This window comes from Malurus melanocephalus, unplaced genomic scaffold (genome assembly GCF_030028575.1).
Source record: "Malurus melanocephalus ecotype Western Australia unplaced genomic scaffold, MMel_1.1 scaffold_34, whole genome shotgun sequence".
In the NCBI taxonomy this organism is placed as follows: Eukaryota; Metazoa; Chordata; class Aves; order Passeriformes; family Maluridae; genus Malurus; species Malurus melanocephalus.
The window spans coordinates 1,241,023-1,253,989 of NW_026623266.1; the positions used below are offsets into that span (position 1 = coordinate 1,241,023).

Here is a 12,967-nt window from a genome sequence, read left to right on the forward strand (position 1 = left end):
GGTATGTTTGATTTGTGCAATACCAAGGAGCATCCAGGCTTGTGCAACTCTGAAATAAATAATCAGTGTCTTTCTCACATATGTAATAATTGGCYTGTTGCACACCASGTAACAAATCCGATTTTTGTGGACAGCAGGGTGGCAGGTGTGGGAGGAGATATGTGTGGTCAGGGTGATRGCAGGGTGTAGGAAATGCGGGTGTACAAGGAGGGGTGAGATGGGGGGTGAAGGAGACAATGGGGGAAGTGACAGGGTATGGGTGTGTGAGGGACTCGGGGTGAGGGTCTCACACACAGACTTTGCAAAGGGGTGGGAAGGGGAATGTCCCTGAGGATGCAGAATTTGGGGTTTTCCCCACCAGACCCATGGCTGAGGCTGGGCTGGAAGCCTGTGGGGCTGTTCTGTCACGGCAAGGGAGCATCCTCTGCCCGGATTTAGAGTATTTAGGCACCTGGTTTCAGGGTTTCTGGCAATGACCAGAGGGACCCAGGTATTCCTCATTGCCTAAGGACTAATTCAAGCAGAGCAGTCTGCTCTATTCCTTCCTCAGACCAAGGGCAWAGTGTGTAGCATGGGTCAGTCGGCATTTACACTGTACATGCCAGCRCTGAGATTAACTAAATGTGCATGTGGGGTGCGCCCCTTGGAGCAGGGAAATATGGTTAAAAAGTAGGAGGATGTGGTCCATGAAACATGTTTGGAATGACACTTGTAGGAGCCAGGATCAGAAGAAATGCTGTGGTTCATTACGCAGCAGGTAGCAGGTACGTCTCACCTGGCTTTTCCTAGATTCAAGGACAGTCCAGGGAAGTTCAGAAGACAGGGCTGCTGGCAGGTTTTGCTCATGTAGAGTCAGAATCACAGAATCAAAGAATGGTTTGGGTTGAAAGGGACCCTAAAAATCACCTAGTTCCAACCCTCCTGCCCTGGGCAGGTAAAACTTTCACYAGRCCAGTTTGCTSAGACTCATCCAACCTCACCTTGAACACTTCCAGGGTTGGGGGACATCCACAGCTCCTCTGGGAAACCTGTGCCAGAKCCAGAAACTACATCTGGTTATGCCAGACCTTGAGATGAACTGGTCACTGGCCTCCAGACCTGCTGCTTCTGGTCATGTCTGTAAATGAGCCCATTAGATACCAGGTTTGATACTGTGCTATGGCTCGTAGATACTCAGGACCAAGGGATACTCAAACCATTATCTAAATCCTTGAGTTATCMCAGGCCAGGTGGGGAATGCTATTAGGCCCATCATGGTTGTTTTTTTGTTGGAGACTTAGAGAGCAGAAGCTGAAACTCAGCAGCAAAAAGCTTCCATCTTGACTCAGAGGCAGCTAAGAGAGAGTGGGAGGTCTCTGTATCCCACAGTGAAAGATTTCTCTTTTTGTGAAAAACTGACAGACATGCACAAAATGGAATAGTGTCACTAATATTTCTCTACAGAAAACAAAACAGAAAAAAAAAACCAAAAAAAACAAAAAAAAAAATCTAGTGCAACATCTAGAACATCATCCTGGTCCAAAGATTATTGAAAACACCCAAAAGACTGGGCCATTTGTTCTGAGCTGAATGGGGATATACATAATGCTATGGCATTAAATAAGGTTTAGCCAACTGCAGAAAAACCTGTAACACTACTAGAAAACTCTAAACAGTAATTTGCTTAAGCATCAGTTTTTGTATGATACTATTGGATTACCTGTTAAGTTCCTGAATTTTAACAGTTTTGGCAAAGACCTTGCAAGGTAGGATTTCTTTCTTGAAGCCTCAGAGCCTCTTACATGCCCAGCCTCTATTAAATTTCAAAGAAGAAAAAAAATACAGAAGGCTAAGGGTTAAAGCTTTTGCACATCTTGWAAAATAAAGTGCTTTTAACAGTAAAAAACTGAAAACCTATGATTCAGCAAAGGTTAGGACCAAATAAATCAAATTCATGTTTTATGTTTTCCACCCTAATCATTCACGTCACAGGTTTGATTGGTTCAATGATCCGTGTTCAGATTTAAGAGTGTAGTGATTTACTTTCGTAAAATGACGTGATGACAAAAAGGCTACAGAACTGCCCTTGGTTTAAGCTGGCAGGATGGTATAAGGAAACCAGAGGATGGTCCCATGGAAAGGAACAAAATATGTTACCATAGAGGCACCTTTTGAGAGGAGAACAGAGAAGAAACTGCAGTTAGGCAACAGAGTCTGAAATTCAGAGCTCTCTCTTCAGTCAGCAAATCCATACTGTGCTTCCTGTAAGCATTGAACCGGAGCAAAAGCTCATTGCATGCCAGCTTGCTRTGCTCTAGCTGTCCTTGGAGCTCTTGAACCTTCAGATCTTTGTCTACTGGTGCTGCCTCTTTCTTGAGGCACCTTCCTGCTCTCTGCATGGCTTCTTCCAGAGTCTCCAGCTTCTCCTCCAGCTGCTGAATCTCCTGTTCCTTATCTTGCAGAGCCTTGCCCTCTCCATGACCGGGTTCAGTAGTTACTCTTTCTCTTCATGTGCCCTCTCCAGCTTGGCCTGCAGCTCACTGCCCTGAGCCCTCTGCTGACTTTCTGCCTGCTCTGCCCTTGCAGCAGTTTGTTGGTGGTTCTTCTGCAGGAATTGCAGCTGCTTCTTCAGTGAATCCATAGGTTTGCTGTCTCTGAGCCTCCAGCAGCTTCTCTTGCTCCTGGGATCGTTGTCTCTCATAAGCATATTTCTTATGCAAGGGGTGTAACTGCTGCGAGAGCTTCCTGGCCTGGGCAGTCAGCTGGAGCATTTCAGCTTCCTTCTCCCTCACAGCTTGGCTGAAGAGTGCTTCCTCTCCTGCCACAGGCGCTTGTTCTCCTCCCACAGCAGTATGGGCTGTTTCCTGTGTTCATTTTTGAACTGGATCATTTTTTCATGATTATTGGCCAGATCTATGAAGCGCCCTTACAAATACTGAATCTGCAGGCTTTGGGTTTTAATTTGCACAGCATCCTCTACTCTCAGTTTCTCCAGCTCCATGTTGAGCTGCTCCAGGCCCCTCCAGTGTTTGTGTGCATTGTCCACTCTCTTCTTGAGCATAGAGGTAAATTGATGCTGCTGTTCAAGGTGTGAAAGCAGCAGTGCCTCCTCACTGCTCTGCTTAGGGCTTTCACAGAGTTCCTCCAGTCCTCTTGTCACATCTTCTATGTCTTTTCCTGTCTCTGGATCACCTGTGGAGCTGGCTATCACTGCTGCTCTCTCCTGAGCCATGGAACCCTGTCTCAAGACAAAATTTTATAGTGGCTGCTTCTGTTAGTGGCACTCAGCATGATTAAATGCTGCCCAGTGGTTGTGTGGCCAACACTGCTGCCATAAGATGGTGGCCTTTCTCTGGAACTCCAGAGAAACTGATGTGAGGGAGCAGGACCTCCCAAAACCAATGTCAGCCAGCAACCACACAGGCCTGCTGCCCTCCCCCTCCTCTAGCTCAGAGTCAGGCAGGCTGACACTCAAGGATGYAGGACTCCATGAGCAAAGGCAAAGAATGTGGGCTTAGTATTTATGCAAGCCTATTCATTTGCTGATGACTAGCTTTGCTGATTATTCCTTCTCGAGGCACTGCTGTTGTAGCTACAAGAACTATTATATTTAGGTAAAAAGCTTGTAAGTGATAAAGCTGTAAGTGATTCCTTACACAATCCTTTTCCTCAGCCTTTATTTTCTCCTACAACTCTGTATTGTAACTGCAAATAAAACATGGAGGGTTACGTCAAACTTCTAATTGATTTACAAGGTTTCTACGATAGTGCATTGCTTGTTAAAAATAACTGAATAGCCTTATCCTGTGCTTAGAGCTATGAATCAAATAGAAGATGTGTACAATGTTTATAATTAGTGAATACTCTATGATACAAAGTATCTGAGACTGGAGAGTTTGTAATCTGAGTTTTCGCACAAACCTGCTGGATAATTTTAGGCATTTTAAAATTTTAAAAATTTTAAAAATCTGGATCTTCATGTAAAAATAAGGAAAATATTTATGTTACATATGCACCAAAATGATTATTGGTGCTGAATCACACAGCATGGTATCCCGACATTAGAAAAATTAGCCTGCAACTCATCTACAAGTTTTTCATTGGGATGCAGACCTGAAACAGCATATGAAACAGCATGCTAATAATCAGGTTTTGTGAGCTCCTGGGCTTTGACCAGAAGTTAAGGTAGGACGTGAGAAAGACAAAAAATACTGTACAGCAGAAATGAATTCACACCTGTGAAGCCCACAGAGTTTCAAAGCTGTGTGGTAGTGACTGTCAATACAGACACCAGCTCTGCCTCCGYTCTCCTGCACTCTCCCACTGCTGTTGTTACCTTGGATCCTTTGCAAGTAATGGAGGAGAGGGAGAAGGACTGAAAGGTTTAGGCCATCCAGTGGAAATACAATGAAGAGGAGGGTTTAGGTAGAGAAAACTTTTCTCACCAGGTATTTTCTTTCTCCTATCAGTTTGTTGTCTCTCCTATTGTGAGGTTCTGTTTCCATGGAGGTAAGATGCTGAATCCAGTCACTCCTCAGAGCTCATGACCTCATCCAGGCAGGTTGGAGCCAGGCCAGGCCCACCAGGGTGGCTGAAAGAACTGGCACTGTTTCTTAGTAAACAAACATTGTTGACGCTCTCAAAAGCACCCAGACTTGGAAAAGGAAAGAGAATTTCCACAAGCTTGAAGAACTCCTCGCTCTCAGCTTACACCCTGCACACGCCAGGAGAGATCAGAATAACAGGCTCTGGCCTCAGAACACACTGAAGAGCTATGGAAAGTAAAGAAAGACAGACCTTGCCCTGAACAATTTGCAACTTTATTCAGCAGCTAATAAAAATCTGGTAGACAGGATAGGGAAGGGAAAAATAAATACAACTGGAAGGAAAAAATCAGTGCAGGTTTTGCTGAATCCTCTAGAAAAGGATACAAACAAGAGAGGGAGAGCACAGTAAGCATTTCAAAATTGGTTGAAATCAAAGCAATGGGAGTTGCTGCACCAACTTAAGCTTGCAGCTGTACTTGCAAAGATGGGAGGTTTCTGAACACAGAGCATGGAAGGAGAGCTGGGACTTTGATGCCTGGTTTATAGCAAATGAAAACAATGTAGTTTAGAAGATATACACACATGTATATATGCATATACACATATGTACTAAAAAAAAAAAAATTATGGGCTAATTATAGGATGAACTTGTAACATGAAGAAGAGAGGAAGGAACTGTTGTGTTCCTCCAGACAAGAAYGAATCTACACAAATATATTCTAGGAGTGTGGCTGTTTTAATTCTTAATTTCAGTTCATCTTTACGACAAAGCATARCTATTAATTTATCAAACTGCCCTTTAATGAGTAGCTAATTATGCATCTTAAAAATTTTGGTTATGGGTGACTAAAGGCTTTGAATTGAGACAAATTAATAACTTTCTTGAAACTTTTTGTCTTAATAAACTTTCCAACTCACATTTCTCTATTAGTATATTATCATACTACTGAAGTTAGGAATACTATACACTATGAAAAAAAAAGGTAATACAAATGACGGAGGAACTTTTGTACTTAAGGGACAGTTTTTGTTACTTGGCTCAGTCTCTTAGTTAACCTAGATGGGTACATAGTAATTCTCTGTCATTATTTCATCAAACTAGTTCATTACAAGTGCAATGTGCATAAAAATCTTGCATTCATGTTCACRTAGCTTTTCAAAATTTGAGGTTTGATCTATTAGTGTAGTGGTATGCAGAGTCTTTTGAGATACAAAAAAATTCAGTGTTAGTCTCTAGGACGGTTGAAAGAATGGCAAGACAACAGAATGTCTTCTATTTGTTCAAAAGACAAGGAGATTGTCACAAACCAAATATTTTATTTTGATAGCAGTGAAGTTTAAGTATTGAAATGTTGTAGAGTATAGAACACAGGAGATTACATGATGCTTGTCTGAAAATCTGGAGTTTTAAGACCTCATCCCTACAGCTGAACCCAAAGCTGTTTTGTCTTAGCAATAKATTTGAGCTTCACAGGAAATGCAACTGCAACAAAAAGCTTACTCCTGTGAAACTGGAGGTCACCTATGTTTTCAGGTGGAAAACTAATTAAAATAAGCAGTGAATACAAATACATTAGGTGCCTCTTCTTTTTCAGAATCACAATTGTCTCAGGAGTCGCTCTTCAAGAATGTAGAATCAAAGTAGCTGYTGTACCATTTTGGTAAAAACACATTGTTCTGAAGTGCCATGTGCACAGGTTCCCTCGTCAAAAAGTGTTTTGCACATGTCTGGCAAAGTGGAAGCTGTAGCAGTTACCAGTCTCAAAACAAACTCCTAAAGCAGTAAGATAGCAAAGGCAACTGCTTTTGACAYTTGTAAACTCCACAGAGTGCCTGGTTGATAACAAAGAAAGTGTGTTCCCTGGCAAGTTGAAAAGCATCTTACCTTTTTTTTTTCATTCATACTATATAATAAATACCAAGTAGCATTTAAATGTCTATGATTAAATCAAGCAATTGAGTTRGAGCTGTGAAGAGCTCCCTTCTCCCCTCTACTTGCATTTATTTTCAGAAATATTTTCTGTCTGCATTTTGTTACATGGCATGCTGAAGGGCTAACATAAACCACCGGCATTTGATAAACACAGAATTCCTATTCAGTTTTAATAGGATTATTTTATTTAAAAAAAAAACAAATAAAATGAATATATGTTGTATTTTATATATTTATCYACTAGTAACATGCATTCCTACACGTTGCAAACCTCAGTCTTATTTCCTATGCCTGAAAACCAAGCCAAGCCCACCACAGCCCCACCAGCCTCCTAACGGTGGCACTGAAGCACAGGTAGGTCACTTCTTGCAAAAGAACAAGCTAATGGTTACAGGTACGAACAAGTGCACTTAGGAGAATAAATACTCAAGGTACTTGTCATCAYTAAAATTGGCACATTTAGATCCTTTCGAGTAGCACTGGAATAAAAAAAAAGTTTCACCTTTACATCTTCAGCATTTCAGACTAAGTATTGTGTGCWARCAAGATGATTAACACATATATAAAKCAAACTTTTTATAACCCTGATTTTTACAGTACATTGGAACTAAATCCTCTGCACCTTGTAGAATAGGACACTGACAGTACCACTTCATGTCATGCTTCTTTCATGAGGGAAGTAACTTTCCTGTCCTAGAAATGTACAATTAGAAGTAGAGGAACTTTCAAACAGCTAAACTGTTCATGCCCATATTCCATGCTGGTGAGATCTAACATGGCTTAACGAGGATACAAACACATAGTAATGACCTTTAACATTAATGTTGCTGTCTTATCAGTAAGACTTCATGAACAGTCCTAGCAATGTACAGAAACAGTTGACTTGCTCATATATTTCTGCTGGTTATTTAGATCATATAAGGGATCAGCAATGCTTCAGGTAGACAACACAGTCATCCAGGTACCACGGCTACCTCTAAAACCGAGTTCTGTAAACACCTTGTTTCTTGAAGTTGTTTTCAATTAATAAGAAATTTAGAAATCCCTTAAATTTACATAATGATCTGCAAGCAGTTGTTTAATTTGAAATACAAAGTGACATTTGACAGCACAGAACAGGAACAGTAACATTGCAAAAGCTGTCAAAAAGCTACTATGTTTCTCTTCCCAGTTTCACCTCCACGCTTCCAATTTCATTCCCAAGGTTTCTTTTTGACACTAACAATTAAAAAGGCACCTTATTTTGTCAATTTTGCAACCATAAGCATCCTGAGAGGTAGTGTATCTTCTATCCAGGTGTTTGGAGAGTTCATCATCTTCTCCCAAAGGGCAGTTTCATCTGGAGTGGAATCCATCCAATCTACTGTAGTTCCATAGCTTTTGCCTATAAAAATGTAATTTTAAGAGAATAATTACTTAATATGCAGCAGAATTAAGTGTGAGCAATCAAATTTGCCTGCTCTAAAATGGTTACACCTCCTCAGGTAGCTGACTTAGTACTTTGGAGATCCAGTTCTACATCTTTCCTCTTGAACAATTCTGTCAAATACAAKTAACAACACTTCCACACAAATTTCATCATCTTTGTCCAGATTTTTTCCTTTTTATCCTTGGCCTTTTTATCACAATCCCAAGAAAAATATGTCAATTGCCAATACATCTGAGAAGGTTTAACAACATAACAGGATAATGGTTTTGTACCTTGCAACAACCTTGGGTACTCTGAAATTCAAAATGAGATTTACCGTTCTAATTTGCAATTTAGGTTATTCTGGTGAACCATTCAAGAGGTTAATTTGTGAAACAYGATTTTTGCATTGTCTTTCTTGAGAGGACACCAAACACATCCTCCCCTCAGGTCAGTGCGCAGAATGAAAGGGACAAATAGAAGAATTGTATGCTTTTCCTGTTATTATTTCTGCACATTTTTATGGCCTTTATGAAAAAAAAAACTTGTTTGTATTGATAATTTTTCTAATTCAATATCTTCAAATCTTATCCTGCCTTCCTGATCTATCTTTTTATTTTCACCCTACGTTATCTTTACACTGCTTTTTTACATGAGTAAGTTTGTAAGACATTATCAGATTTTAGGTGAAGGAATAGGATATTCTTGTGCTTGAAACACTGTACAGGTACAATGTATGGCCAGACAAAGGTTTTTATCTAATATTTCTCTTTGTCAGTCATCCTGACCCTCCCAGCACTACTATTATTAACACTTCAGGATCTGTTCTGGATAATAGGTACATTATTGAGTGAAACTCTTCAGCAGACCAAAATGAAAGACTGGAAGAGAAGAAATGGAAAAGGGCGGAGGGGGGGAAGAAAACACTGTTTTGTAAATTAAGTATTGATGTGGTAATTTTCCAGTACCTGTTCCAAGGCCTATCCGGAGGCCTCCCAGAAAGTGGTTTGCTAGTTTGTTGTGATCCCAGACTGTGAGTTCTATGCAGGCTTCTCTTAAGTCTTCTGGTCTAAAGCCATCATAGACCATGGTGTGGTTGAATACYGGGTTTGTAGTTTTTGCAACCGTCCTTGTTTTCTGGCGACTTTTTCTGCTGGTATCTGGAAGGATGGTACTTCAGAGAGAGAATAAACACTGTCAGTTTGTAGTTGCATAGCACAGCCTGCATTAAACATACTGAAAAGGAAAAAGCTGCTGATTAACACTGTGCTTTGCATGTTAAAATATGACTGAAGATAAGGTGCTTTACAGAGATGGAGTAAAGGTTGATATTCTCAGTCCCTTACAGGAAATACTGGCAGCAGGTATCCACCCTTGGGCTTCAGAGGATGGAAGGGTAAGTCAGGTGGGGAAGAAGCACAAGTGAGTTTATTTGCTGTGTTATCACTGATGACACTGAAATATTTTGCCAGAGATTTCCCCAACCATCTTGTTATTCTTGTCTCTTCACATTTTTAGTCTGTATTTGGGAAGGAAGAGGAAAGAAATACAACCCTGTTTCCCACTTCTGCCTCCTCCCAAAATTTGCTAGCCTAAACCATGTTGTTTCACAAACATGCATTACTTAAATGCGAATAAAAGCCAGAACTGTTTGACTAGTCCTTCCAAAAAGCGACTGAGAGACAAAACCAAAGCGTAGTGATGACACAGGAAGCTCTTCCAATACAGTAAGTTTTACTTGGGGGTACATACTTAGCATCTGGGAGTTGTAAACCCTGCAGGACAATTTGTACTACAATAAAGGAGAATCAGAAAGTAATTCAGTGTTTCCTCAATATGAATGTTGAATAAAAAGATACAATTAGAAAGCACAATGGTAGCATTATTAGGCCATCATGTTTGATAACTTCAAATTCTTACAATTCTTACCACTTAATAAAAGAGTTGAGTCTGTTGCCTCTCAGAAGAGGGAGGTTATGGCATTCCTTCACCCAGATGTGGACTTCACCAGTAGATAGAGTCTTCTTTCCTGTAAAAATAAAACAAAATATCTGCTTAAGCAAATGCCTTTCAAAGGTGTTTTCCCTGATGGAGCAATTCTTGCCTGTTTGTAGAGGTGATATTCAGTCTAGACTTGTTATCTCACATTTTAATTCAACATTGCTTTCTGTACTCTGGAAGCTGAAATCTTCATCCCATCAAAGTACTGCGAGATCACATCATGTCTGCATTCCTACACTGACTTTTCTTCTGTTACAATAAGCAAACACATGCTACTAGTCTTCTCTTTCCAAGACTCCTAGATAAACAGATCAGTTTGTCATCAGCCTATGTGATGCTAGCATTTATTGTTGCTTGTACTTTCAAATAAGCTTCTTTATGCTCTTAATATATTTGATTCTTATTGATTAAACACCTGACCTGGCTTCACTCTCAGATTGGTCCATTATCTGTTGCCAGACAAGATTAAACCAAAATGATCAGACTGCTATAAATTTCTACATTCTAAATACTTGCTGCTAGTTCCTACAGCTAATATTGCTTGAAATTCAGTGTGTTGTCAGTGCTTATTTAGCACACCACAGCACCTGCCTGGTGATTTTAATCTCTAAAATTATTGAGAAAACAGAATTTTGTTACACATATAGATTGCATTGCAAATCTTAGATTATGACAATGAGGTCATAAATTAAAATGACAAWTTTTTTTGTCATTAAAAATGACAAAATATCTCAAAATGGTTTTTGACATTCTTAGCTGTATTCACAACCAAGGTGACTTTATCCTCTAGGAAGAAAATAAAAAATCTACTTTTATGTTAAAAAAAGCTGTCTGAAGTAAATGACAAACATTAAATAAGGGKTTTTTTCAAAGTTAAAAAAAAAACCAAAAACMCCWAAACCCCAAAGACTTGACGAACCCAAGAAAAGCAGTAATGCTTACCTCCGATGGGATGTGGAACATACTGGAGGGCTAGTTTCATYTGCCCTTTGTTTTCTAGATTTAGAGTTATTTTTGAAGTCTGAAATGATAAAAAAATTAAACCAGGTATCTGATATACAGTGGTGTTGCACTTGCTCCATATTCTCAGAAGGTTTACTCCATATTTGGTTAACAAGTGCCTTCAGATTTCTGTTGCAGCTATATGACATAAYGAGAAATACTTTGAAATTCCCACTCCTTATACTGTGAGGAAGTTTTTCCGATTRCAATAGCTAGCTAGACAAAAACACATCTCAGAACTGTATTTTCCATTTACCAGTGTATAAGTCTTCATGATTATAACCAGCACAAAACCCACAGAATACACAAGACCAATCCCAAATAATGATTTGTTTTTGTACTTACATAGCAGAAAAGGCAAAACAGGCAACCTACCCTTGGCTTGAGAGGAAACCAGTTGATCTGCTTGTTGGATGGATCATTCCAATCCCAAGTTCCGAAATCCAACTCCACTTCACCAAGGAAGCTATTCCTCCCAAAGGTATCATTGTGCCAGACAGAGATATTGAGGCTTTGATTCTTTAGGAGATCCTTCTCAATTTTATACTGCAGGGAAGAATTACAAAGAAAAAAGAATTAAAAGAAGCTGATTTTTACCAATGCTGTGTCTGGAGGTGATAAGGTTAGAAAAAAATATTTGGGCTTATACATCCATAACTGCCCACTTCTGCATTTCAGAAAGCGAACAAACAAACCACAATAAACCCCTAATGTTTACTTTTACTTTTACATAGATGATGTCTAYCATCTTAAGCTCATACATGGCTTGTGTTTACAAAAGTATAAAAGGAGTTATGCTATCAGTGGAAGGATACAGCCAGCTCTGCAGAGCAATCCTAATGTCTCTTTTGAGTCCAATCTAGACCTGCCCCTCAAAGTTGAAGTTCCTMACACATCACACATACAGCACACTGTATCCAGTAATAGTTTTATAAATACCCGTAGTATTTCATTATAGACTGGATTAAAGGTTTTCTTTTTGACAGAGGTCTTTCGTTTGCCCAGTCTGTATTTCTCTGGAAGCAGRTAGGTCTTTACATACCTAAAATTTAGACAGGGTTGTTAGAAGAGTTTAAAAATACACAAAAACCAAAAAAGCGCAGACCCTCCCCAACTTCATCTTCCAAAACACACAAGCATTTGCTTACAAAGTAAAAGAAATGCACCTAAGTAKATATTATGTTAATCAGCTTGTATATTTAAGAAATAGAACAGGCAGTAGTGATGTATAACATAATCACTTTCTTATAATATCCTTCTCCAGGGGAAWATCTGTTGAAATGTCTTCTCAGCACATAAAAATAGAGAATATATAACTGTACCTGCCCCAAATACCATATTTATAGGTGCTAATCCTACTGAAAACATATCAAAGCAAGATTTGCCATCWGAAAAGTAGCATTTTAGGAGAGAATTTAATAATCTCAAAGGTTTGAATTTCGTGTGTTAATATATATACACCTATTTATAATGGCAATTCTATATTCAATTAGAGTTAAAAAGCACATTGTAGCCTYTTCATCTGGTTATTGGGTGGTTTACTCTACTAAGCTGGAGAGACTGGAAAACTCCAGCAGTTTTCATTTCCACATTAAAAGAAAAACTTCCATTAGAAAACAAATGCATTCTTTGTACTTACGGATCTGAACGGTGTCGCTTAACATCTGCTACTGCCAGGTCTTTACACTGACAAATAAAGATGTGGAGCTCGTTCAGCTGTTCTACATAATCAATGGCAAACTGAATGTTCCCCTTCACATCAACATTGCCAAAGTCTGCACTATAGATGCTCATTAGACTGCYGCTCACCTGCGTCATACCAGAGGAGAAATATTTTCTAGACATTGCATTTCACCAGATATTTCAAGATTAGCATCAAAGTCGAGCTCAGGATTCAAACAGTAAAGAAATCATCTGTGTCTCTTTACATGTAATAATAAAATGCAATGGAGACTATTACAGAAGCTTCTCAGCAAGTAGATTAATGAAAGAAAGATATTTGGAAATCAAAGGTGTTAGGCCAAGTTTCTCATAAAAAAAACTGAATGGGTTTACTGCATTGAGATAGAAGAAATTAAATTATAGGATGCTTTCAAT

The 12,967-nt window shown here is 39.3% G+C and overlaps 2 protein-coding genes across 6 annotated transcripts in view; both read right to left on the reverse strand.

Moving 5' to 3' along the window:
• Positions 1-2,132: 2,132 nt before the first annotated feature.
• On the reverse strand, positions 2,133-3,211 carry CCDC89 (coiled-coil domain containing 89). Its single transcript, XM_057364031.1, is given in 4 exon segments — positions 2,133-2,452; positions 2,455-2,621; positions 2,623-2,794; positions 2,797-3,211. Coding segments are annotated over 4 exon segments (1,074 nt in total).
• A 3,441-nt stretch (positions 3,212-6,652) lies between these two features.
• The window catches only part of SYTL2 (synaptotagmin like 2), a 52,948-nt gene continuing 46,633 nt past the window's right edge, over positions 6,653-12,967 (reverse strand). For all 5 annotated transcript variants that reach the window (XM_057364058.1, XM_057364055.1, XM_057364056.1 and 2 more), the window contains 7 exons: positions 12,510-12,679; positions 11,810-11,912; positions 11,246-11,416; positions 10,811-10,889; positions 9,797-9,896; positions 8,836-9,041; positions 6,653-7,843 (listed from right to left, as the gene is read on the reverse strand). In XM_057364058.1, the coding sequence (XP_057220041.1) occupies positions 7,698-7,843; positions 8,836-9,041; positions 9,797-9,896; positions 10,811-10,889; positions 11,246-11,416; positions 11,810-11,912; positions 12,510-12,679 (975 nt within the window). In that variant the 3' untranslated portion in view covers positions 6,653-7,697. The remainder of the gene's footprint in view (positions 7,844-8,835; positions 9,042-9,796; positions 9,897-10,810; positions 10,890-11,245; positions 11,417-11,809; positions 11,913-12,509; positions 12,680-12,967) is intronic.